Source organism: Panthera uncia, chromosome B4, assembly GCF_023721935.1.
Source record: "Panthera uncia isolate 11264 chromosome B4, Puncia_PCG_1.0, whole genome shotgun sequence".
NCBI classification, from domain to species: domain Eukaryota; kingdom Metazoa; phylum Chordata; class Mammalia; order Carnivora; family Felidae; genus Panthera; species Panthera uncia.
The window spans coordinates 48,078,576-48,103,726 of NC_064809.1; the positions used below are offsets into that span (position 1 = coordinate 48,078,576).

The following is a 25,151-nucleotide window of genomic DNA, read 5'->3' on the forward strand; positions in this document are numbered from 1 at the left end:
AGGTGTGGTAGGCTAATAATGGCTCCTAGAGGTCTAACCACATCTCCAGAATCTGACTATTACCTTTTTTGGGGAAAAACAAAAAAGCCTTTGCAGACATGATTAAGAGTCTGGAGATGAAGTGATTATTCAGGATTATCCAAGTGGGACCTAAATACCATCACAAATGTTATTATCAGAGAGAAGTAGAGGGTGATTAGGTTTATACCCAGAAAAGAAGGCCATGAGAAGACGGCGGCAGAGGTCAAAGTGATGCAACCAAGGAATGCTGGCAGCTAGAAGAAGCGGGGCGAGTTCGGGAACAGATTTGCCCTAGAGCCTCCACAAGGTGTTCAGCCCTGCGGACAACTTGATTTTGGACTTCTGCCATACAGAACTGCGAGAAAATAAATCTCTATTGTTTTAAGATACCAAGTTTGTTATAATTTGTGACGACAACCACAAGAAAAAATTTACAGGAAGAACGATATAAAGCTGTCTTTGTTTGCAGATGACATCATCATTTGTGGAGAAAATCCCCCCCAGGCTAACAAACTCTTGAAACTACTAAGTGAGTTTACCAAGGCTTCATGGTACAAGGTTAATATAAAAAGTCTATTGCTTTCCTATCCACCAGCAGTGTGAACAGTTGGAATTTGAAACTCAAAAAAACTATCACTTATAACAGCAATCCATAAATTGAATACTTAGGTATAATCCGACAAAAATATGTATGTAATCTATACGTGCACCTATTAGACTGGATAAAATTCAAAAACTGATGACACTAATTGCTCGTGAGGATATAGAGCATCAGGAACTCTCATTCACTGCTATTGGGAGTGCAAAATGATACAGCTACTTTGAAAAATAATTTGGCAGTTTCTCTCAAAGCAAAATGTGGTTTTACCATGTAATCTAGCAGTTGCCCTCTCTGTATTTGCCCAACTTATTTGAAAATTTATGTCTACACAAAATCCTGCATATGAGTGTTTGTAGCAGTTTTATTCATCGTTGCCCAAAACTGAAGCAACCAAGATATCCTTTAATAAGTGAGTGGATGAATATAATTGTGGTACATGAATACAATGGAATATTATTTATCAATAAAAAGAAATGAACTATCAAGCCATGAAAAGACACCAGTGAATCTTAAATGCATATTGCTGGGGCACCTGGGTGGCTCAGTCAGTTGAGGGTCCGACTTGGCTCAGGTCGTGATCACACAGTTCGTGGGTTCAAGCCTCACATCAGGCTCTGTGCTGACAGCTCAGAGCCTGGAACCTGCTTTGGATTCTGTGTCTCCCTCTCTCTCTTCCCCTCCCTCACTCTCTCTGTCTCTGTCTCTCTGTCTCTCTCTGTCTCTCTCTGTCTCTCTCTCCCTCTCTCTCTCTCAAAAATAAATAAACATTAAAACATTTTATTAATGCATATTGCTAAGTGAAAAAGCCAGTATGAAAGGCTGGATGATTCCAATACATGACATTCTGGAAAAGGCAAAACTGTTCCAATAGTTTATGATCAGTGGTTGCCAGTGCGTGTGGGAGAAGATGAAAATGTGAAGCAGAGTTGTGAATGTGTTGTGTGTGATACTGTAGTGGTTGATGCATGACCCTGCACGTTTGTCAGAACCACTAGAAGCTTCAAGAAATGTGACCCTTAATGTATACAGATAAAAAATATATATATATAATTTAGGAGATTAGGGGATTCCAGGATAGAATGCTGGCTCTGAGCAAAGAATCTATGTTACACATGTATGAAACAGCCTTACTAAAGGAGGTGGGAAGAAAGGTGCTGACCCACATAGCACTATAAATGAGGGTGGGCTGTAAGGCTAAAGGCAAATGAAACTGCACATTAGCACCGTGGAGTAGTTGATAAAGTTATTTCCCATGGTGTGGGTAACAATTCTGATAGTGCTCCACATGGATACTGGATGTACGCAGTTAAATAAATGAATGACAGATGGTAGGTGCCAGGTTCCTCACTGTTGAAATGGCAGTTTCCAGAGGGGGAAGGGGCTAGAATGATCCATGTGGTGATGAGTCTTGAGTTGGAGACATCAGTATTATGCATATGTAGTGTAATATAGTTAAACATGGAATTATTAATAGATGTGTATATATAAGTGGGTTAGTATACACATGTATATTTCTTTGCTAGGCAGCTGAGAGAGCCAGAGACAAGCCCCTGCAGTAACAGTGAGTATGCCTAGCACCAAGATTTGGGGTTCTAATACCATTCTCTAATAAAAGTAACTAGGGCTTATTCTCAGACTGGGGCAGAAAACATAAAAGATGAGCTTGGAGCATTTGGCAATACCAGAGTAAGTGCTTAAAAAATAAAAATGCTCCATGGTGGAGGTGTGTCAAAGGTATATAGGAAGCAACTGAAAGAGCTCCCAGTGGCCAAAGGTAGAACCATTTGAGCAAGAAAATAATGAACTGGATTATAAACCCAAGTATAATATCTCCGAGTCTGTACTGCTAGAAATGATCATAAATATGTACATGGGAGCAGGCGAGTCTCCCATGCAAGTGTGGGATTCACATAAGGGCTTCTTTCCAAGGGGTACAGTATGGAAAGTAGAGAAAAGAGAGTGACTTTGCAGTGGACAAACGTGGCAAATCCTACCTCCCAAGTGTTTACAGTCGACATCAACAGTGGTAAATCATGTCAATGGTAGGTACGCTTGATGTGATACTGTGAGAATGGCACTTTACCTCTGTGGTCTTCCTCCCCAAAAACCCATCACCCCAGTTTAATCAAAATGAGAGATATGTCAGACAAGTCCCAAATGGGGACATTTTACAAAATACCTGACCAGTGCTCCTCAAAACTGTTAACAGTCATCAAAACAAGGCAAGTCCAAGAAGCTGTCACAGCCACGAGGAAACCATGGAGATATGACAGATGTACACATCATACTATCCTGGGTGCAATTGGATTCTAAGTAAAACTAAGGAAATCTAAATAAAATAGGGATTTGGGTTAATAGCAATATGTCTATATTGCTTCATTAATTGTAACAAATGTACCATATGGATAAAAGTTTTTAATAATAGGGGAAACTGGGTGTAGGGTTTATGGGGATTCTCTGTACTAGCTTTACAATGTTTCTGTAGATTTAGATCTGTTCTAAAATTTAAAATTCATTTAAAAATAAATAAAATAATGTATTCTTCTGAGTCACCTGTCCAGTTTTGTTACCTGAACTGGGATGAAACTCAAAACTGTCTTTCCTTTCCCATTAGTCAGTTAAAGGTAGGAAATATTGTAGATTGCTTTTTCTTGGTAGCTGTGGCCCTCTATTTACCGCTTGATCCATCCATCCATCCATCCATCCTTCCATCCATCCATCCATCCCTCCATCCCTCCATGTATCCTTCCTTCCTTCCTTCCTTCCATCCATCCATCTATCCATCCATCCAAAATTCATTTATTGAGCCTTGCTTGTGTGTCATTCTCTGGGGATACAGAGTGCATAGAAAGATATAGCACCTGCCCTCAAATGTGCTTACCATACAACCAAGAATGAGAGACAGACACTATGTGTAGGCCACTGTTACTACTCCTGGACTTTTGTTGCTATCATGATAGGTATTCTGCTCTGCTCCTCCCAAATATGTTAGGAGGAGAGTCTTCTCCCTTATCCTACCTCCAGACTCTTTCAAAGGAGTTTGGCTTTTTTGGTTAACTTTAAATTGTGTGATTTTTAAGTGACCATAGCTTTTTTTAGGCCTCCAAATGTGGCCTTGGACTTTTATCTTAATAATCTTTTAAGATGCTTGAAAGAATTTACATGATATCCAGTGTTGTACCCAAAAGCTTTCTAGTGAATCAGAAGACAATGTCACACTTTAGGAAATCACATCTTGGTCTTGGTCTCATTGTGAATTCTTTGGAGATGTTCCCCTCACCTCTTACATCTATTTTTTGGAGGCTTTAATCTCTTCTCCTTGGTTGTCTTTTTTCTGGGGTGGTAGTGACCACACGTTGGTTCTGTAGTCCTATTCATTTGTTCATTTATTAATCAACTCAGCTCATGCCTACCTAAGGGCCTTTCTTTGCACTTGCTGTTTCCCTGCTTGTGATGTTCTTTTCAGTGATACCTTTCATTCAGTCTGTATTTGAATATCACTCCTGAGCGATGCCTTTATGATAACTTTATTTAAATATGGCTACCTCTCCCCAACTCTATCACTCTCTTCCTCATTACATTGCTTTTTTCTTCATAGCACTTACCTCCACTGACATTTGTTCTATATTCATTTGTTTATTGTCTTTCTCCTCTAGAAAATCTGCTTACAAGGGTAGGAACTTTATTATTTTGTTTTGTGGTCTGTCTTCCGCATCTAGAACAGAGTCTGGCACATAGTAAGTGCTTAGTGGATATTCGTTAGATAAATGCATGCATGACAGATATATCTCCATTTCTTCCAGTGGGTCTATAGACCCACAGGAAAAAAAAAGGCTTCTGATGACCTGCTTTCATAAATCAGAATTTCTATCACATTTTTACGCATTGAAACCCTACCTAAGTCTTTGATTCATTTATATTTGTATAATGCTTGAGAGTTTTCAAAGCGCTTTCATATAGATTGTCTCTTTTAATTCCTTGTATAACGAACACTGTGAAGCAAGTAAGAATTTTCAGGCGTATTTTATAGGCAAGATGGTTCAGGAGGTAAAACCAGGTCTTCTGACTTCTAGCCTATCAAGTAATTACCCAGGATTTATGTTTCATTTCCACCTGCACCTAGAATGTATGCTTTTGAGGGCAAGGGCTTGAATTATTTGTTGTTATATTTTCCACTGTGCCGCACACACAGTGTGTTTACAAAGGTGTGTCAATTTGAACCTTTCCATCCACAGAATAGTTGTGGAAGTATCTTTCCATTTGAAACTAAAGGGGAAAGTTTTAGCCATTTCTTTCCAACATTTCCATTGACCACTTCTTTGATGCACCTTGGGAGAATCCAAGACATTAGCCTTACCTGTGGTCCCACAGACTCAGTGGGCTAGAGCCATGAATTTGCACAGGAATCCCCTAGGAACCTTGTTTATATTCAGATTCTGATTCAGTTGATCTAGTGTAGGACCTGAGAGTCTGCATTTTTAGCAAGCACCCCCATGGTACCCATGCTGCTGGTCTGTGGGCATGTTGAGTATTTCAAGGTTAGATAACCACATTAAAGATGGAATCCCTATTTGGCTACCTGACTTTGTGACCCTAGGTAAGTTTCTTGGAGACACTATAATATTGGTTAAGCTGTGTTTTTTTGGTTAGAATTCTACCCCGTCCCCTTACTAACTGTGTGACCCCAAGCAGGTTATTTAACATTTCGTCTTCTTTTTTTAAAAAAAAATTGTTTTTCAACGTTTTATTTTTTGAGAGACAGAGACAGAGTGCGAGAAGGGATGGGGCAGGGAGGGAGGGAGACACAGAATCTGAAGCAGGCTCTAGGTTCTGAGCTGTCAACACAGAGCCCGACATGGGGCTTGAATTCATGAACCTTAAGATCTTGACCTGAGCCGAAGTCAGACACTCAACCAACTAAGCCACCCAGGAGCCCCATTTTAACCTTTCTGTATCTCAATTTTGTCCTTTAAAATGGGGATCATATTAGTACTTAACTTATGCAGGTGTTGTGAGGAATGACTGAGTTATTACTTGTAAGCACCTAGAATAAAGAATACTGCATAACACACAGCGAATCTTAACTGTTATTATCATTTCTTTGTCTCCTGGGCTATTCTGTTAAACTACATCAATAGGTTTAGGATGCATTTGAGAGACAGAAAGTTGTTTAAAGTATTTGTAGGTTATGAAATAGTTGATGTCTTTCGTGAAATTCCTAATCTCGTTGGAAGATACACAGCTTTCATTACTGAACAGCGCGGTACAAATAAGCTAGTGGTGATTCTTCTTGCGTGGTCGGAGCCGTACTGAGTACTTTCTGTCGAGCATAAGAAAATGAGGGGAAAATGAGGGGCACTGCAGTTTTGTAGTAAAGTGTTGTGATAAATGATATTAAGCACAGGGCATAAAATTGTTTTTATTCATCTTAGTTATGCATTAAATAAACCAACTTGATTTTAATTGATGATATGGAAAGATGGAGGCAAGGGCCCTAGGAATCAGAATCCATTCGGTACTTAATTCCATGCATCTTCTAGTAAGGGGGGGGAGGGGTGGAAAGTATGGATAGAATTATTTTAAAGAGGGATTTTCTTCTTAATTTTTCAGATAGCTAATGAAAAATAAAGTTGTGTTCCTCAGGAAAAAAATGTACACAACTCATTTCTTCCGCTGACTAAGATGTGTAAAAAATAAAATTTTAATTAACATGGAGGTTTTTTTTTCCTTTTGTTTTAGGATCAGATTTTATTAAGACCTCTACTGGAAAAGAAACAGTAAATGCCACTTTCCCGGTAGCTATAGTAATGCTACGGGCCATTAGAGATTTCTTCTGGAAAACTGGAAACAAGGTATATTATTGCCAGCAAATCTTTCTTCGGAGTAAAGATAATGTTATTTATAATACTAGTTACAGCCACAAAAACTGTCTTTATATGCAGAAGGTGTGAATGAGTTACCTTTATTAAGATAAATGTTTAATTTACCTTTCATTACAAAAGAACACATTCATGGAGAAAAATGTGCGATTAGCAGAAAGTGAGTGTGAGTGTGGGAGTAAGTATGTGTGATCAAGATGTAAACTCACTTTATGTCCTTTTATTAACTGAAGACAATTTTATCACTGACAAGAGATTCCTAAATGGGTTCTTTAACGAACTAATTCTGCTGCAACACAGAGGCTTTCTGGTAAGGCGTTGGCCAGCGAAAACAGGTTAATGCAGAAATTAAACTTCCTTGAGGAATGGAAAGAATTGCAGAGTAACATTTATTGAATGATAAGCTGTGGTGGTGATATGAAAAGTATGCAATATAATGGGAAATAATCTTTTCCTGTCATTATTGAAGGACACACATAAATTGGTTTTTCTGTTGGGAAACCCCCGGTCCAGAAAAACTTATTACTTTTAATAATATGAGGTGAAGAGAAAATTCTCGAGGAGATGAACTTATTAAACAAAATAATGAAATGCTGTGAAACAGCAGGGAAAAGGTAGCTAGACGTTATATAGCTCTTGAATTAAATATCCATTTTTGCGTTTTATGGCAGTTGGATGTGCTCTTTGGAAGACTGTTAAGCTGAGGAGGGTATGTGCTAGCTTTTGTCAGCTTTTCGAAAAATAATACATATTTTTTTGAAACATAGGAAGTTAAAAAGAAAAATGCGTATGAGGTGTTTTTTTTAAAATGAGTTTGGATTTTCCTTTTAGCTTCAAGTTGCTTGTTTAGCTGCAAATTATCTCAAAGGATTTTTTTTTTTTTTATATCACTGGAGAGAAAGGTTGTTTTGTTTTATTTTGTTTTGTTTTGTAATGAGACTGTCCCTTCCTCAGAAGACATCTTTAAAAGCTGATCTCTGGATTACTGCTGAATGGAAACCCCCCCAAAAAAGACCTTTAATCCTGTGCCAACTGGATGTGATGACTGTGTATGTCACTGTACCTTCAGTTCATTTTGGAACTGGAGCCCCTTTTCAGAATGTTCTGGGTTTCAGAGGAAATGAACTTCTTCCAGAATTTTCTCCTTCAGAATAACTTCATATCTTAAAAAAGTACAAATAAGAATGCTGTCTACTGTGACCTTACTTATGATAGTTGACTCAATTTGAGTAACCTCTACTTGGTAGCCTTTCTGCATTGATCCAAATTAAAAAAAAAAAATGTTTAGCTCTAAAAAAGAGAATTCTCTCTTTGGCCCTCCCACCTGAGACCACTACTATTCATTTAGACCAGTTCCTATTTTGTCCCAAAGTACAACAAAATAAGATGTTCGATGCCTGGGCCCTCATCCCTAGAACTTCTAGATCAGGAGTAATCCTCAGGCATCTGTGTGTCTCATAAACTCCAGAGTCAGGATTAAAACTCACCATTAGAGACCCAATCCTGTTGTGTTCTCAATAAACATTGATTGAGTGGTTAACTATGTGCCATGTTAACCTGTGTTAACAGGGATACAAAATGAACAAGTCCCTTCCCAGGAGATCTCTTAGACAACAAGCAAAGAATTTCAGTAGAAGTTTTAAGTGCTCAATATCCTAGGTCAGTGTACAGTAGAAGGGACACTTCACTGTCTTCCAGTACTTTCCTTTTACTTGTATTGACCCTTTCCTCAGCTAACAAACAAAGTTCACCCCAGTTTTATCAACAGTGGACCGATACAAGTCAAATCATAGTCATTATAATCACGTTTGATTTCACACGGTGAGGATCTATCTGTGTCTCGGTCTACAAATCAGGTGCATCCTTTCAGGTTGTTGACAAGTTGCCTGGGCAGCCGTTAGACTGTAAACTTTCTACATCATTGATTTAAGGGGAGTTTTAAAATGTGATGGGCCGTCTTCCAGACCATGATTAGTGTCACTCTGAGCAGCAGAGGTTTAATATTTCATAACTGATTTCATTGCAGATTTATGTTTTCCATATTCTCTCCCTTAAAAAAAAAAAGGATAAACTTATGCTAGAACCTCTCTTTAGAAACATTGCCAAACAGACTTGCTGACACAACTGAACTATATGGAAAAATCTATATGCAGCACTGCCTAATTGACAAAAATGCTCCTATGATTAACATGTATGCTAATATAAGCTAATTGATTTTGGGGGCTTCTTCTCAAGAAATAATCTCATCCTATTTATCTCCCCCACTCGCCTCATGTCCCTGCACTCTTTCAGAGCCAGTTGGGCTCCAGAGGAATAGACAGATAGGGTTAGGATCAGTGTATAGCTGCTGCTTAGTCATGTGGCCATGTGTGCCTGAGGCAGGGAAACCAGTAAGGAGACCGACCGATATTCCATATGAGAATGAATGAGGGTCTAAACTAATACGGCAGAAGTGAAAGCAGAGAGGAAGTGTGTGTGGTAGATATGGAAGTTAAGGAGAGAAGATTAAGGACTTGACCATTGATTGATTGGGTTTGGTGTGGTGAGGAAAATGGCGGAGTCTAGGTTAACTCTGAGGCTTCTAGTTTGGGTAAATTATGGGACCTTGCATTTATCATCTCCCTTCTCTAGCATTCTTTTAGCAGTTAACCCCGTGTTGGTGCTACCTATCGAATCAACAGCTCTTAGTGTTTAAATGCCTGAGCTTTAGTACTTGGCCATAGAGTGTTTTCTTGATTGTTCCCATCTATAGATACTCTACACTACTGGATTCGAGTTCTGGAGACCAGTAAATCCAGATAAGCAGGTTTTACTGTTTATAGAACACATTTATCCATTTCTAATGGATTTGGGGACATCATTTGTAAACATCAGATACTGGCTGACTTGTGCTGTTTTATGTTCACCTGCAAAGACTATTGAACTGTGAAGAGTTCCTACACTGTCTTTTTCTGCTGCACTTATTTAAGTGGTCTGGCTGCTTTATATAACTCTTTCTACTTACAACTTAGAAGAAAGTCCCTGCAGTTACATTGATGAAAACAGCTGTCAACACTCCTTCCTGATTGCTGCCAGTTTGGTTAGTGTGGCCTCACTGATTCCCTCTTCTTATTTTGAATACATGTGTGTGTCTTTTGCACCTCAGGATGAAGGGCTGAAAGGTGACTAGCCAGGCTCACTGGTAGAAATGCAGAATGAATGGGCTTTTGTGATATCTGTTTTCCTTGTTTATTGACACCTCTCTTGTTTATCCCCAGTTCACAGCTATAGTTTAGATGGTTGAGGTTTATGACTTTCCAATAAGTGCAATGTTAATGAGGGTTATTAACACTCATTAATGTCTCCTCAGAAGCAGTGACATTCTTCCCATTAATCTTAGAGAAGTCATTTTGTACTGTGGGCGTGAGCCAGCGATCTAAGCTCTTTTGCTGGGTAAAGTGAAATAGACTTTAAAAAAGAGAAGGAGAGAAAGAGAGAAAGAGAATCGAGACCCTGTATTAATGCGCTACCAGTTTTTAAAGTACTCCAGTAACAAACATTGTTCTCTTTCCCACCTTCCCTTTTAGATCGGCTTTAAACCAGCAGGAGGCATCCGCAGTGCAAAGGATTCCCTTGCCTGGCTCTCTCTCATAAAAGAAGAGCTAGGAGACGAATGGCTGACGCCAGAACTCTTTCGAATAGGTGCCAGTACTCTGCTTTCTGACATCGAGAGGCAGGTGAGTAATAATCCGTTGTCCTTGGCACAAATTGGCAAGTGTGTTTTTGAGAAAGAAATGAATAACCCCTACTGGGCTATGAGAACTAGAGATAAGAATTCATCGGATTTACCTCATCGTACCCAAAGTTCTGTTTTCTTCCAAGCAAACCTGCACCTGAAGTAGGCTGACTGCAGAGTCTGCTGAAGTGCATAATAATGTAGGGCTTTAGAATGAAACATCAATTAAATTATTAATTATTATTTAAAAGTGTAAATATTAACTGATATATATGCTGTATAATCATTATTAATTAACTGAATTCTGATTTTCCTCACAGATTTACCATCATGTGACTGGAAGATATGCAGCCTATCACGATCTTCCTATGTCCTAAATCAGACCGATTCCAGAAAAGTTCTTTAAAACGATGTTTAAAATGTGTTTTTCTACATAACTGCTAAAATTATTTAGTTAAAGTATGAGGGAACGAATAGGTAACTGACGGTTTGTTTGTTTTTTTTCCCTTCAAGCTTTCACTGAATTTAATTCAAAAAATAAAAGGAAAAAACAACTAATCCATACGTGGTATTCTTTTCAGGCACATCTGAAATGGTTCTAATTACTTAATGATCTGCATTGTTAATTTTGTGAAGATTTCCTCTTAAAAAATTCTGAGTAAAATATTAATGATAACTTTGATGACATTAAATTCTAAGGGGAAAAAAAATGCTAAAGCTGCCCAAGAAATGTGCTTTAGCCAAAGAAAATGGAGCATTCCAGAGCTGCCAGCCGTACTCTAATGACTCCAGGACTCACTGACTTGACACTAATTTCCTGCCATGAAAATCTGTCTTTAATTTTTACAACAGATACGCTCTTTTATTAATTGTTTTGCTAACGAAACGTCTGTCATTGTTATATGACATTATGGCTATTGCCTTTTTAAAAAATCTCTGTAGTTTATTGTTTTGGAAAGGAACTATAAATTCTAATAGTACATACTGAACAAGTAATCCGTTAAACATACAAAAAGGTTTTATCCATGACTTTGTGAATGTCTCTAGTAGAGCCTTTGTATATTTATATCATAAAGCACCTTAGTAACATTATTAGTGAGTACAACTTATGTATATATTCTGAAACTTTTAAGATTTTCTGGCATCGTGATTGGAGAAAAAGCAGCAAACACTAACGGAGCATTTAATATGTGCTAAGCTCTTTACATAGATCAATGTATTTAATCCTTATTTCATCCCGAAAACAGAACTGATATTATCATCCTTTTATACAGATGAGGGACTGAGGCACAGAGAGCTTAAGCAACTTGTCAGAGATCACAGAGCTCAAAATTAGCAGAGTCAGGAATCAAGCCCGGACAGACAGTCTGGCTCCTGAGTCTGTGCAGTCACGCCATGTATCGCTGTCCCTCAGCACACACAGAGCTCACTGTCCACTCTGGGGATGGTTATCTACTTTGTGGTCTACTCGGTCCTTTGCTCTTTGTCTCTTCCAGGTTTCCATTTCTGCCATTTTTGCTTGCTGGCACCTCTACCGAATTATAGTGCCTACGTCTTCTTAAATGGGGATTTTCATAGAGAGAATCTTTTATGCTCCCTGAACGAGTCTCCAGCTACTCGTAAGTGGGAAACCCCACACTGGGCACCCGTCTCGGTTTCATCCCATTGCTGAATTCTAGCCAGCCTCTTCCTCTTTCTAGCTCTATGACCTTGGTTCAGTCAGTTCACATCTCTGGACCTCAGCTTCTTCATCTATAAAAGAAAGGGGTTGGGCAGGTGACATCAAGGTTCTTTCAGACCTAAAATTATATTACCCTGAGGGTAATTACAACAAATTCTAGAAAATGTTTTATGGCTATAAAGAGAAAACACTTTTGGAGCAATCTAAATTAGGATTTGCCTCTCAGGAATCAATTAGGCAAGTCCCCACGGCACCTCTCCAACCGTAAATGAAATGACTAAAATAAGAACGGAGAAGAAATCCGCTTTCCCCCTTGCCTTAGCAGAAAGCTAACTCTTAACTTAACGCCTTTGGATACGGTTGGTTGCTCTGAATACCATATCCACCTTCATAACATACCAGCCCAGGTGCCCACAGCACAATGGCCAGTCACCTTTAGAGAAGAAACTTTGCAGAAAAATAATTACATTCTATCACCTTTGAAGCTATTCCAATTTCACAGGGGTTTCTGTTTTCCTCCCATTAAACCCAGCTGGTCATTTTAGTTGATCAAGTGAACAGGCATCATTATCTTCAATTCTAATTTATATGAGGCGTCCACTGAAATTGACCCCTGCGGACAATTATAGATTCACATAGGAAATTAAGACTGTGAGTCCCTCAAACCTATTAGAGGCTGATGAGCATGGCCTGATCTAAAGGTTCATAATCTAATATTTTGGGGGACAATTTATTCCAAGGACTATCAGGCTCTTCATCAGGAATGTCTGCCCCTTACCTGGCTCTTGAAATCAAATGTAACACAGATGACTTTAATGCAAAGACCCTAGTAAATGTTGATTGCTATGAACACATAAGAGGAAGAGGTCATTTTCGAGGTGACTGTGATTTACTACGAGCAGATTTGTGTACTTCAGAACATAGGTAGCAGATGCTTTGTAACAATCAGGAAGTGAGGGCCAGGTCTTGTGTTTAAAGCCTCTAAGTTAATAAAACAACCCCCACCCTAATTGTCCCAGTTGTTCAGTAAACCATATTAGGCCTTAAAGTTACTTTTTAAACAACGAATCATATAATCTGTTGGCTTCAAGAGACTTTAGAGTATATGTATTTCTGTCATTTTTTATGTAAGAAAAGAAACAATGTGGGGGAGTCACTTAATAAGTAAGACCATGTAGAAAGTCAGAGCTGAGACTAGACCTTCAGTCCATATTGTTGTTATTTATTTCAGTTCTTATTCTTTTTTTTTTTTTTGAGAGAGAGAACTTGTAAGTTGGAGAGAGGAGCAGAGGGAGAGAGAGAGAGAGAGAGAGAGAGAGAAAGAAAGTCTTAAGCAGGCTCCATGCCCAGGGTGGGCTGGATCCCATGACCCTTGGATCTTGATCGGAGCTGAAATCAAGAGTCAGACACTCAACTGACTGAGCCCCCAGGTGCCCCCTTAGGTCCATATTGTGCCATGAAATATTTTATAAAACATAGCCAGGGCATTGGAATTGAAAGTTTCTTTCTTGTTTATACACCCTGCCACACCTAACATATTTTGTCAGTGTGTGAAATTCAGACTTTAAAAAGACTCACTTTTGACTCTTAATAATCTTCTAAATGGTGTTTTTGAGAAGACCACCCATCTACATTTAGCCACCATTTACATGATGGTGTGGTTAATTTCATCCAGTAGGCTTTCTGAACTTTGGGTGACCTCAAGCACTGAAATTTTTTCTAAAAAAGAAAGTTGAAAAAAAAAAAACAGTTGAATGTTGCTTTATTGTGTTTATTATTATTTTTTTAAGGACAAAAAAGAGAGGGGCTTGTTTTGATTCTGGTTTGTCTACAAATGGGGAGAAAATGACTAGTGCAATCACAAAACAATCTCATAATTACAGTATCTCTGCCTCATTCTAGATTATTTCAGCACTAACGGGAAATTTAGGCAAATGAGTTTGCATGAAAAATAGCTTCTAAGGAGACCTGTAGAAAATCCAAAACTGTTGGATATACTATCTGAAAGTCCCATCTTCTATATACAGAGATCTAACAGTCTCTGTCCTGTTGGAGCAGAACAGTTTGCTATGACATATATAGATGTCTTACATAAACCAAATCTATAGAAACCAAATCAGTTTCTTTGGAAAAAATAACTTACACTTCCAGTACAGACAGAAACCAATATTAATTTTTCTTCTACTAACCTGATAATTTTTTGACCCAACATAAATAGGGCCAGAGTGGAGATAGAAGAAAGAATTTGCATAGATCGTACTTTCTAAGGAAATGAAACATTATGCCCATTTTGGCACTAAGAAAAAGGTATGAGGTGAAATCAATTTGTACATTTGTTTTCCTGATCGTGCTCAAGAGGCTTGCTTCCCAAAGGAAAATATATATTTTATAACCACCACCAAATGATCCTTTCCAGAAATGACCACAGGTAACATCTGGCCAATATATAAAATATGTAGTAAAAATAATCATTTTTAATTAACTAAAACCTGCTCAGGAGAGAGAGTCAGAGGAATATCCATCTGGTCAATTCTTATTTAATAGGGCAAATGAGGATCAGAATGTTTAATGTAATATATGTGAAATACTTAGTGACCTTACAATGAACTAAAACTTTTTTTTTTAATTTTTTTTAGGAAGAATAGAGTGAGGGGGAGGAATCAGAATATCTTGAAATGATGGACCTAAAATTTGATTTCTTTTTTAGAAGTACATCTTCTACTTTAAAATATAGGTAGAATAGAAACCTAGGCATTATTTTCTATGGTTCAATGACAGAAAATGTGTTTTAATTCACTTGAATGGTAAAATGAAGTTTTACTTTTTTCTGGAGTTTGAGAAGGATGATGAAGAGTTTTAAGTGATAAGTGGTTATAAATAAAGGTGAAAGGAACTAGGATTATTTAGCCCAAGGAGAAAATAGAAGAGTACTTGATGTCTAATGGTCCCAGGAAAAGTTGTATATTTGCTCATAGTAACAGAAAGTCCTATATCCCCTCTGCAGACGAAGAAATGAGTTTATGCTACATGAGAGTTCTAGGGAGAACTCTAATACTCTGAAATGTGTTCTTAAGGAGGCACATCTTTCTCTTCCCTTCTCAGAAGTAGATTCTCCTTTGATTGGTGTGGTTTAGTTGTTCTTCCAAAGAAAGTGGTTCTCAGACTTTAGTATGCATGAAAATCACCAAGACAGTTTATAAAACATGGAATTCTGGGCCCCACCCCCATAATTACCAATTCAATGCATTGGCTGTGGGGCCTAAGAATTTGGATTTCCAGGAAGTTCCCAAGTAATGTTACTTACTGCCCAGGAACCACACTCTGAGAACCACTGGACTAGAAAGCCTCGTATTCAATACCTAGATTCCAAAGTAAATGCATGTTTTCATTAGTAATATCCACCAGCTGCAGTGCTTCTTAATCATGAAACTGCAGGATAAATGTGTATATTTTTCTGCTTTTTGTAGCCAAGAACAAGGAGGGAGCAATGGAAATGACATTATCCCTTAATCCTTTCACAGTAGGCAGTGAACTTGACTCTACTTTGGGCTTAAACGCAAGCTTTGGAGCCTAGGATAAACATTTTAGATGAGTTTAGAATCATTATCCACAAAATCTTCCAAAGGATTTCAGCAAGCCAGGGTAGTAAGATTCAGCTGTATTTGATTTTACCCATTTGGAATGCTTTGACTTTGGTGATTTCCAGTGTAATTGCACATAAAACTAAGACCTGTTTTAACAGAGCTCATTCTTTAACTTATATTTAAAATAGATAAAATGTTCTAGGGAAGGGACATTTCACAGATACTTGGCTTCTTAATTTGAAGCTACTGGGTAAGTGATCTCTGGACTAGGAGCTAATGAAAACATTAGGTCCTTGGTCTTCTTAAAACTAAAGGATGTTTTAAATTTGTTTTTTGCTTTTAAGTGTGTGTTCTGCATTATCAGGCAAGGTTCATAGTTGCAAATAACAGAACTCCCCTTTACCTAGAAGGCCGCCAGCTAGGAATAATGCCCAAATCACTCTTCAGAACTGCTCTGGTGAAGACACTGCTACCACCCCTGGGCACTGGATTACTGGAACCTTCTGCCTTTGCTGTCTCTGGAAGATGGAGCCCTATTTTATCCCAGTGGCCCAAGAGGGATTCCTCACATTACTTTCTTGGGCGTCAAAGACCTATGTGGTTGTGTCTGTTGTTGGAGCCTCAGTCATATGCCTGTACTTTAGCTGGGAAAGCAAGTTTGGTCTTCTTGGGGAAAGTGGCACATGGTATTCAAAGGATATTGGATGGCGGGCACCTGGGTGTCTCAGTCGGTTAAGCATCTGACTTCAGCTCAGGTCATGATCTCACAGTTCGTGAGTTTGAGCACTATATTGGGCTCCTGCTGTCAGTGCAGAGCCTGCTTTGGATCCTTTGCCCCCCCCACCCACCCACCTCTCTCTGCCCCTGTCCCCTCCCCCTCAAAAACAGATAAAAACATTTGGGAAAAAAAGATGTTGGATGGTCACTAATCATGACAGTTGTCAACTACAATATAACAAGGTAGTACTTGAAACACTGTTCATATTTTGTGCTAGGAAAGGATTCATTGTGCCTCAGCGGACTTTCCATTTCTTGTGAGTTGAATTCTGCAAAAGCTGCCTCTTGTCTTTTGGTCCCACACAACAGAGCTAGAGAAGCCCTATGAAAACCTTCCTATAGTCACTCTCACTAGCAATATATGACAGCGACCCTTCTATATCTCTAGACAGCTATCTATTGACTTCCTATCATGGGTAATGAGGAAATCAGGTTTTCCACTTCCTCCCCCTATCTTCCCAAACTCACCTGATTCTTGCTGATCATATAATTTTTCATATCATATTCTTTAGACTTTGAAATGTACTTACTGCTCTATTCCATGATTTATCAGCTTCAATAATCTTTCTATCCTCTGCTCTACCAGATGAGAAAATCAGCATATTGACATTACTACCCACCATCTGTCCTCTCCCCCTCCAAATCTTGACTATATTATTTCTACACCATTAGAGTTCATAACATTGAAATTCTGTTCTGTGACCATAATTTCTACAATTATTTTAGTTTCAGTCCTACAGTTAAATGAGGTCGGTACTTAGGATCAGTACTCCACTTCTCTGTTTGCTTTTCAAAACTTGGCCTGTAGTAGTTTCTTCAGGAAGGGCGTAGGGTATATTCCCTGAGTTTTTGCAAGCTCAAAAAATGTTCATTTTCATTATACTTTAATGAGTCTTTGGCTGTGTATAATTCTTGGATTGCATACTTTATTTCCTGAGGACTTTGCTATTATGCTATTGCCCCAATGCCTTCTAGCATTGAACATTGCTGTGGAAAATAATAATCCGACTTGAACTTGTTGCCTTAATGCACAACAGCTTTTTTCTTTGAGTTCCAGCAACTTTATTAAAACATGATTCAGGGTTGAATGTGTTATGTAAATTTTCCCCAGAGTTTAGTGAGTCCTTTCAGTCTACAGAGGCATGAGTTCTATTTCTGAAAAGTTCCTTTGAAGTATATCTTTAACTTTTTTCCTATTTTGTTATTTTTAACCTCTTTAGGTTTTTACTTATTGCATATGTTAAGGACTTTTTTAACTGTCTTGTCTAGCTATTAATATTTTATAATTCTGAATTCTTTTTTCTACTTCATTGAATTTCACTTTTTCTTTTCCTGCCATACTTGTTTCTTTCCATGTTTTTAGCAAACTCTGGCTGCTGCCAGTGAAATGTTTGATTCCTGTACTCTGCCAAATCATATTTCATTTTCTGTTGTCTTGCAGTATCTTCCCTGAGCTCTTGTATATCCAATATGGGCTCTTGCTTTATAGGTATGGGAGCTTTGTTTAGGTCTTTTTTCTTTCAAGTTTATGGCAATATTTTTGGCTCCAATTTTTTGTTTGTTCTATGGAAAATTTTTTTTCTGTTGTGTGTTCTTTGCCTTCCATTTTATCTTTGTTTGATCTCTTTTTTTCCTGATGTAGCTTTGCATGGATGTTTATTTTTGAATGAGATAAGTTTTTTTTTGTTTGTTTGGTTTTGGTTTTTGGTTTTTGGGTTTTTTCTAGACCAGGTATTTGCCAGATGTTTGTGTGGGAGAGATGGCATGTCCATTTTCTATGCTGGCAGGGATTCTTGATGTTTTAAGACACATAAGTTCCTTATGTCACAAAATGTGTGTTTGAATGAATTTTTCTCCCTAGCTACCAGAGATCAGTGGCTTTAGGGCTATTCACAATGCAGTCCTGTCGTCCGGCCCTGTCTCAACTATAGGCTGCTTCTTGCAAATTGTGGGTTGCTGTATGGTTTTTCTTTTAGCCTTATCTTCTCTGCTTTTCTTTGATGCCATACTGGGTCCAGGGAAACGCCTGCTGTGAGTCCATACACCACCTATCTCCATCAATCCTTAGAAGTTCTGGATCTGCCTCCCTTGAGTGGACCACCTGTTTTTTTTCAACGTTTTTTTTTAATTTTTTTATTTTTGGGACAGAGAGAGACAGAGCATGAACGGGGGAGGGGCAGAGAGAGAGGGAGACACAGAATCGGAAACAGGCTCCAGGCTCCGAGCCATCAGCCCAGAGCCTGACGCGGGGCTCGAACTCACAGACCGCGAGATCGTGACCTGGCTGAAGTCGGACGCTTAACCGACTGCGCCACCCAGGCGCCCCAAGTGGACCACCTGTTTTGATCTGCTGCCTTTGACTGAGGCCATGAGTTGGAATTTGTAACAATGTTACATTTAAAACAATTACATTTAAATAAGGAGAGTTCTTAACCGTGTTTGGGGTAAATATAAATTCTTTTTTAACTTATTTATTTAAATTCAAGGTAGTTAACATACATTGTAGTATTGGTTTCAGGAGTAGAACCCAGCAACTCATTACTTATAATACCCACTGCTCATATCAACAAGTGCCCTCCTTAATGACCATCACCCACTTAACTCACCACCCCCCCCCGCAACCCTCAGTTTGTTCTCTGTATTTTATTTTTTATTTTTTTAAATTTTATTGCTTTAAATTTACATCCAAATTAGCATATAGTGCAACAATGATTTCAGGAGTAGATTCCTTAGTGCCCCTTACCCATTTAGCCCAACCCCCCTCTCACAACCCCCCCCAGTAACCCTCAGTTTGTTCTCCATATTTATGAGTCTCTACTGTTTTGTCCCCCTCCCTGTTTTTATATTATTTTTGTTTCCCTTCCCTTATGTTCATCTGTTTTATCTCTTAAAGTCTTCATATGAGTGATGTCATGTGATTTTTGTCTTTCTCTGACTAATTTCACTTAGCATAATACACTCCAGTTCCATCCACGTAGTTGCAAATGGCAAGATTTCATTCTTTTTGATTGCCGAGTAATACTCCATCATGCATATATACCACATCTTCTTTATCTATTCATCCATCAAAGGACATTTGGGCTCTATCCATACTTTGGCTATTGTTGATAGTGCTGCTTTACACATGGGGGTGCATGTGTCCCTTCGAAACAGCACACCTGTATCCCTTGCACGATAAATGCCTAGTAGTGCAATTGCTGGGTCGTAGGGTAGTTCTATTTTTAGGGTTTTTTTTTAAATGTTTTATTTATTTTTGAGACACAGAGAGACAGAGCATGAGCAGGGGAGGGGCAGAGAGAGAGGGAGACACAGAATCTGAAGCAGGCTCCAGGCTCTGAGATAATCAGCACAGAGCCCGATGTGGGGCTCAAACCCACGGACCATGAGACCATGACTCGAGCCGAAGTCAGACGCCCAACTAACTGAGCCACCCAGGTGCCCCTATTTTTAGTTTCTTGAGAAACCTCCATACTGTTTTCCAGAGTGGCTGCACCAGCTTGCATTCCCACCAGCAATGCAAAAGAGATCCTCTTTCTGCGCGTCCTCGCCAACATCTGTTGTTGCCTGAGTCCTTAATGTTAGCCATTCTGATAGGTGTGAAGTAGTATCTCATTGTGGTTTTGATTTGTATTTCCCTGATGATGAGGGATGTTGAGCATTTTTTTTTTCATGTGTCGGTTGGCCATCTGGGTGTCTTCTTTGGAGAAGTGTCTATTCATGTCTTTTGCCCATTTCTTCACTGGATTATTTGTTTTTTTGGGTGGAGTTTGAGAAGTTCTTGATAGATTTTGGATCCTAACCCTTTATCTGATATGTCATTTGCAAATATCTTCTCCCATTCCTTTGGTTGCCTTTTAGTTTTGCTGATTGTTTCCTTCGCTGTGCAGAAGCTTTTTATTTTGATGAGGTCCCAATAGTTCATTTTTGTTTTTGTTTCCCTTGCCTATGGAGATGTTTTGAGTAAGAAGTTGCTGTGGGCAATATCAAAGAGGTTTTTGCCTGCTTTCTCCTTGAGGATTTTGATGGCTTCTTGTCTTACATTGAGGTTTTTCATCCATTTTGAGTTTATTTTTGTGTATGGTGTAAGAAAGTGGTCCAGGTTCATTCTTCTGCATGTTGCTGTCCAGTTTTCCCAGCACCACTTGCTGAAGAGACTGTCTTTATTCCATTGGTATTCTTTCCTGCTTTTTCAAAGATTAGTTAGCCATACGTTTGTGGGTCCATTTCTGGTTTCTGTATTCTGTTCCATTGATCTGAGTGTCTGTTTTTGTTCAGGTAACATTCTGTCTTGATGATTACAGCTTTGTAGTATAGCTTGAAGTCTGGGATTGTGATGTCTCCTGCTTTGGTTTTCTTTTTCAAGATTGTTTGGCAGTTCAGGGTCTTTTCCATACAAATTTTAGGATTGTTTGTTCTAGCTCTGTGAAGAATGCTGGTGTTATTTTGATAGGGATTGCATTGGATATGTAGATTGCTTTGGGTAATATCGACATTTTAACAATATTTGTTCTTCCTATCCAGGAGCATGGAATCTTTTTTCCATTTTTTGTGGCTTCTTCAATTTCTTTCTTAAGCTTTTTATAGTTTTCAATGTATAGATTTTTCACCTATCTGGCTCGATTTATTCCTAGGTATTTATTCCTAGGTATTTTACGATCCCATTTTTTTGTGCAACTGTAAATGGGATCGATTCCTTGATTTCTCTTTCTGTCGCTTCATTGTTGTATAGGAATGCAACTGATTTCTGTGTGTTGATTTTATATCCTGCAACTTTGCTGAATTCATGAGTCAATACCAGCAATTTTTTGGTGGAATCTTTTGGGTTTTCCATTTACAGTATCATGTCATCTGTAAAGAGTGAAAGTTTGACCCCCTCCTGGCCAATTTGGATGCCTTTTATTTCTTTGTGTTGTCTGATTGCAGAGACTAAGACTTCTAATACTATGTTGAATAACAGTGGCGAGAGTGGACACCCCTGTCTTGTTCCTGACCTTAGGGGGAAAGCTGTCAGTTTTTCCCCGTTGCGGATGATATTAGCATTGGGTTGTTCATATACGGCTTTTATGATCTCGAGGTATGCTCCTTCTATCCCTACTTTCTTGAGGGTTTTTATCAAGAAAGGATGTTGTATTGCTTTCTCAAATGTTTTCTCTGCATCTATTGAGAGGATCATATGGTTCTTGTCCTTTCTTTTATTGATGTGATAGATTATGTTAATTGTTTTGCAGATATTGAATCAGCCCTGCATCACAGGTATAAATCCCACTTGGTCATGGTGAATAATTTTTTTAATGTATTGTTGGATCCGGTTGGCTAATATCTTGTTTAGGATTTTTGTATCCATGTTCATCAGGGAAGTTGGTCTATAGATCTCCTTTTTAGTGGGGTCTCTGTCTGGTTTTGGAATCACGGTAATACTGACTTTATAGAATGAGTTTGGAAGTTTTCCTTCCATTTCTATTTTTTTGGAACAGCTTCAAGAAAATAGGTGTTAACTCTTCCTTAAATGTTTGGTAGAATTCTCCTGGAAAGCTATCTGGCCTGGGACTCTTGTTTTTTGGCAGATTTTTGATTACTAATTCGATTTCCTTACTGGTTATGGGTCTGTTGAATTTTTTATTTCTTCCTGTTTCAGTTTTGGTAGTGTGTATGTTTCTAGGAATTCGTCCATTTCTTCCAGATTACCCATTTCATTGGCATATAATTGCTCATAATATTCTCTTATTATTGTTTTTATTTCTGCTGTGTGGTTGTGATCTCTCCTCTTTCATTCTTGATTTTATTTATTTGGATCCTTTCCTTTTTCTTTTTGATCAGACTGGCTAGTGCTTTATCAATTTTGTTAATTCTTTCAAGGAACTAGCTTCTGGTTTCATTGATCTGTTCTACTGTTTTGTTTGTTTGTTTTTGTTTGTTTGTTTTTTGGTTTCGATAGCATTAATTTCTGCTCTAATATTTATTATTTTTTTTCTTCTGCTGGTTGGGGGTTTTATTTGCTGTTCTTTTTCCAGCTTCTTTAGGCATAATGTTAGGTTGTGTATCTGAGATCTTTCTTCCTTCTTTAGGAAGGCCTGGATTGCTATATACTTTCCTCTTATGACCTCCTTTGCTGTGTCCCAGAAGTTTTGGGTTGTGATGTTATCATTTTCATTGACTTCCATACACTTTTTAATTTCCTCTTTAACTTCTTGGTTGGCCCATTTGTTCTTTAGTAGGATGTTCTTCAGTCTCCAAGTATTTGTTCCCTTTCCAAATTTTTTCTTGTAGTTGATTTCGAGTTTCATAGTGTTGTGGTCTGAAAACATGCACGGTATGATCTCGATCTTTTTGTACTTATTAGGGCTGATTTGTGTCCCAGTATATGGTCTATTCTGGAGAACGTTCCTTGTGCACTGGAGAAGAATGTATATTCTGCTGCTTTAGAATGAAATATTCTGAATATGTCTGTTAAGTCCATCTGGTCCAGTGTGTCATTCAAAGCCATTGTTTCCTTGTTGATTTTTTGATTAGATGATCTGTCCATTGCTGTGAGTGGGGTGTTGAAGTCTCCTACTATTATGATATTACTATGGATGAGTTTCTTTATGTTTGTGATTCATTGAGTTATATATTTGGGTGTTTCCACATTTGGTGTGTTAATGTTTACAGTTGTTAGGTCTTCTTTGTGAATAGACCCCTTGATTATGATATAATGCCCTTCTGCATCTCTTGATACAGTCTTTATTTTAAAGTCTAGATTGTCTGATATAAGAATGTCTACTCTGGCTTTCTTTTGTTGACCATTAGCATGATAGATGGTTCTCCATCCCCTTATTTTCAATCTGAAGGTGTCTTTAGGTCTAAAGTGGGTCTCTTGTAAACAGCATATAGATGGATCTTGTTTTCTCATCCATTCTGTTACCCTGTGTCTTTTGATTGGAGCATTGAGTCCATTGATGTTTAGAGTGAGTACTGAAAGATGAATTAATTGCCATTATGATGCTTGTAGAGTTGGAGTTTCTGGTGGTGTTCTCCGGTCCTTTGTAAATTTTGTTTCTTCTGGTATTTATTTATTTATTTATTTATTTATTTATTTCTGTGTGTGTGTGTGTGTGTGTGTATTCATTTTTTCTCCCCTCATTGAGTCCCCCTTAAAATTTCTTGCAGGGCTGGTTTAGTGGTCACAAACTCCTTTAATTTTTGTTTGTCTGGGAAACTTTTTATCTCTCCTTCATATTTTGAATGACAGCCTTGCTGGATAAAGAATTCTTGGCTGCATATTTTTCTGATTCAGCACACTGAATATATCCTGCCACTCCTTTCTGGCCTGCCAAGTTTCTGTGCATAGGTCTGCTGCAAACCTGATCTGTCGTCCCTTGTAGGTTAGGGACTCTTTTTCCCTTGCTGCTTTCATGATTCTCTTCTTGCCTGAGTATTTTGTGAATTTGACTATGATATGCCTTGTTGATGGTCGGTTTTTGTTGAATCTAATGGGGGTCCTCTGTGCTTCCTGGATTTTGATGTCTGTGTCTTTCCCCAGGTTAGGAAAGTTTTCTGCTATGATTTGCTCACACAACACTTCTACCCCTGTTTCTCTCTCTTTCTCTTCTGGAACCCCTATGATTCTGATGTTGTTCCTTTTTAATGAGTCACTGATTTCTGTAATTCTTAAATTGTGCTCTTTTGCCTTAATCTCCCTCTTTTTTTCTGCTTCATTATTCTCTATAAGTTTGTCCTCTGTATCGCTGATTTGCTGTTCTGCCTCATCCATCCTTGGCGCCGCTGCATCCATCTGTGATTGCAGCTCAGTTATAGCATTTTAAATTTCATTCTGACTATTTTTTACTTCTTTTATCTCTGCAGAAAGGGATTCTAATCTATTTTCAACTCCAGCTAGTATTCTTATTATCGTGATTCAAAATTCTGGTTCAGACATCTTGCTTGTATCTGTGTTAAATCCCTGCTTGTCATTTCTTCATGCTCTTATTTTTGGAGTGAATTCCTTCGTTTTGTCATTTTGAAGGGAGAAAAGGAATTAATGAGGTAGAAAAATTAAAATTAAAAATACTAAAATGAAAAAATATTAAAGTTAAAAAATTAAACACACACACACACACACAAATCGAATAAATGATGCTAGATCCTAGGTGTGTTTTGGTCTGGGTGTTGAAAGTGGTTTGACAGATTAGAGAAAAAAAGGGGGGGCGGGAGGAAATTGTTTGAGAATTTTAAAAAATGAATACACTGAAGTAGACTAAAATGAGATGATGGGAGTAAAATAGAGTTTGAAAAAATTTACACAAAAGTAAAGAATATAGTAGAAAAAAATTAAAAATATTTTTAATAAAAATTAAAAATAAAAATGAATTTTTTCTCTTTCTGTGCTCAAGAAAAAGAAAAGAAACAAAAAAGAGAAAAAAAGAAATTGTTTGAAAATTTGAAAAGTGAATACACTGTAGTAGACTAAAATAAAATGATGGAAGTAAAATAGAATTTGAAAAAATTTACACAACATTAAAAAATATAGTAAAAAAATTAAAGAAAAATATTTTTAATAAAAATTGAAAATAAAAATGAATTTTTTCTCTCTGTTTTCAAGAAAAAGAAGTATAAAAGAGAAAAAAAAAGAAAGAAAATTGAATAGATGGACCTGGTAACAGATTGAAATAGGACTGAAATTACTTCGTTTTCCCCTAGAAATCAGACTATGTAGTGCTTTATAGTCCATAAACTAATTAGGTGGTGAGACTTGTGTCCTTGAAGAGCGAGGTTGGCCCATTTGGGCGGGGCTCAGTGTAACAGCTCCATTCTCCACTAGATGGTGCTGCTAGTCTACTGGGCTGGAGTGTTGAGGTGCATGTAGGTGCGCATGCGCGGGAGCATGCGCGGGAGCATGCGCGGGAGCATGCGCGGG

General features: G+C 38.1%; 1 protein-coding gene across 1 annotated transcript in view; it reads left to right on the forward strand.

The window, feature by feature from the left end:
* DERA (deoxyribose-phosphate aldolase) overlaps positions 1-11,064 on the forward strand; it is a 114,957-nt gene extending 103,893 nt beyond the window's left edge. The window contains exons 7-9 of the mRNA XM_049625146.1: positions 6,362-6,474; positions 10,068-10,217; positions 10,537-11,064. Of these exons, the coding sequence (XP_049481103.1) occupies positions 6,362-6,474; positions 10,068-10,217; positions 10,537-10,593 (320 nt within the window). The 3' untranslated portion in view covers positions 10,594-11,064. The remainder of the gene's footprint in view (positions 1-6,361; positions 6,475-10,067; positions 10,218-10,536) is intronic.
* Positions 11,065-25,151: the final 14,087 nt, after the last annotated feature.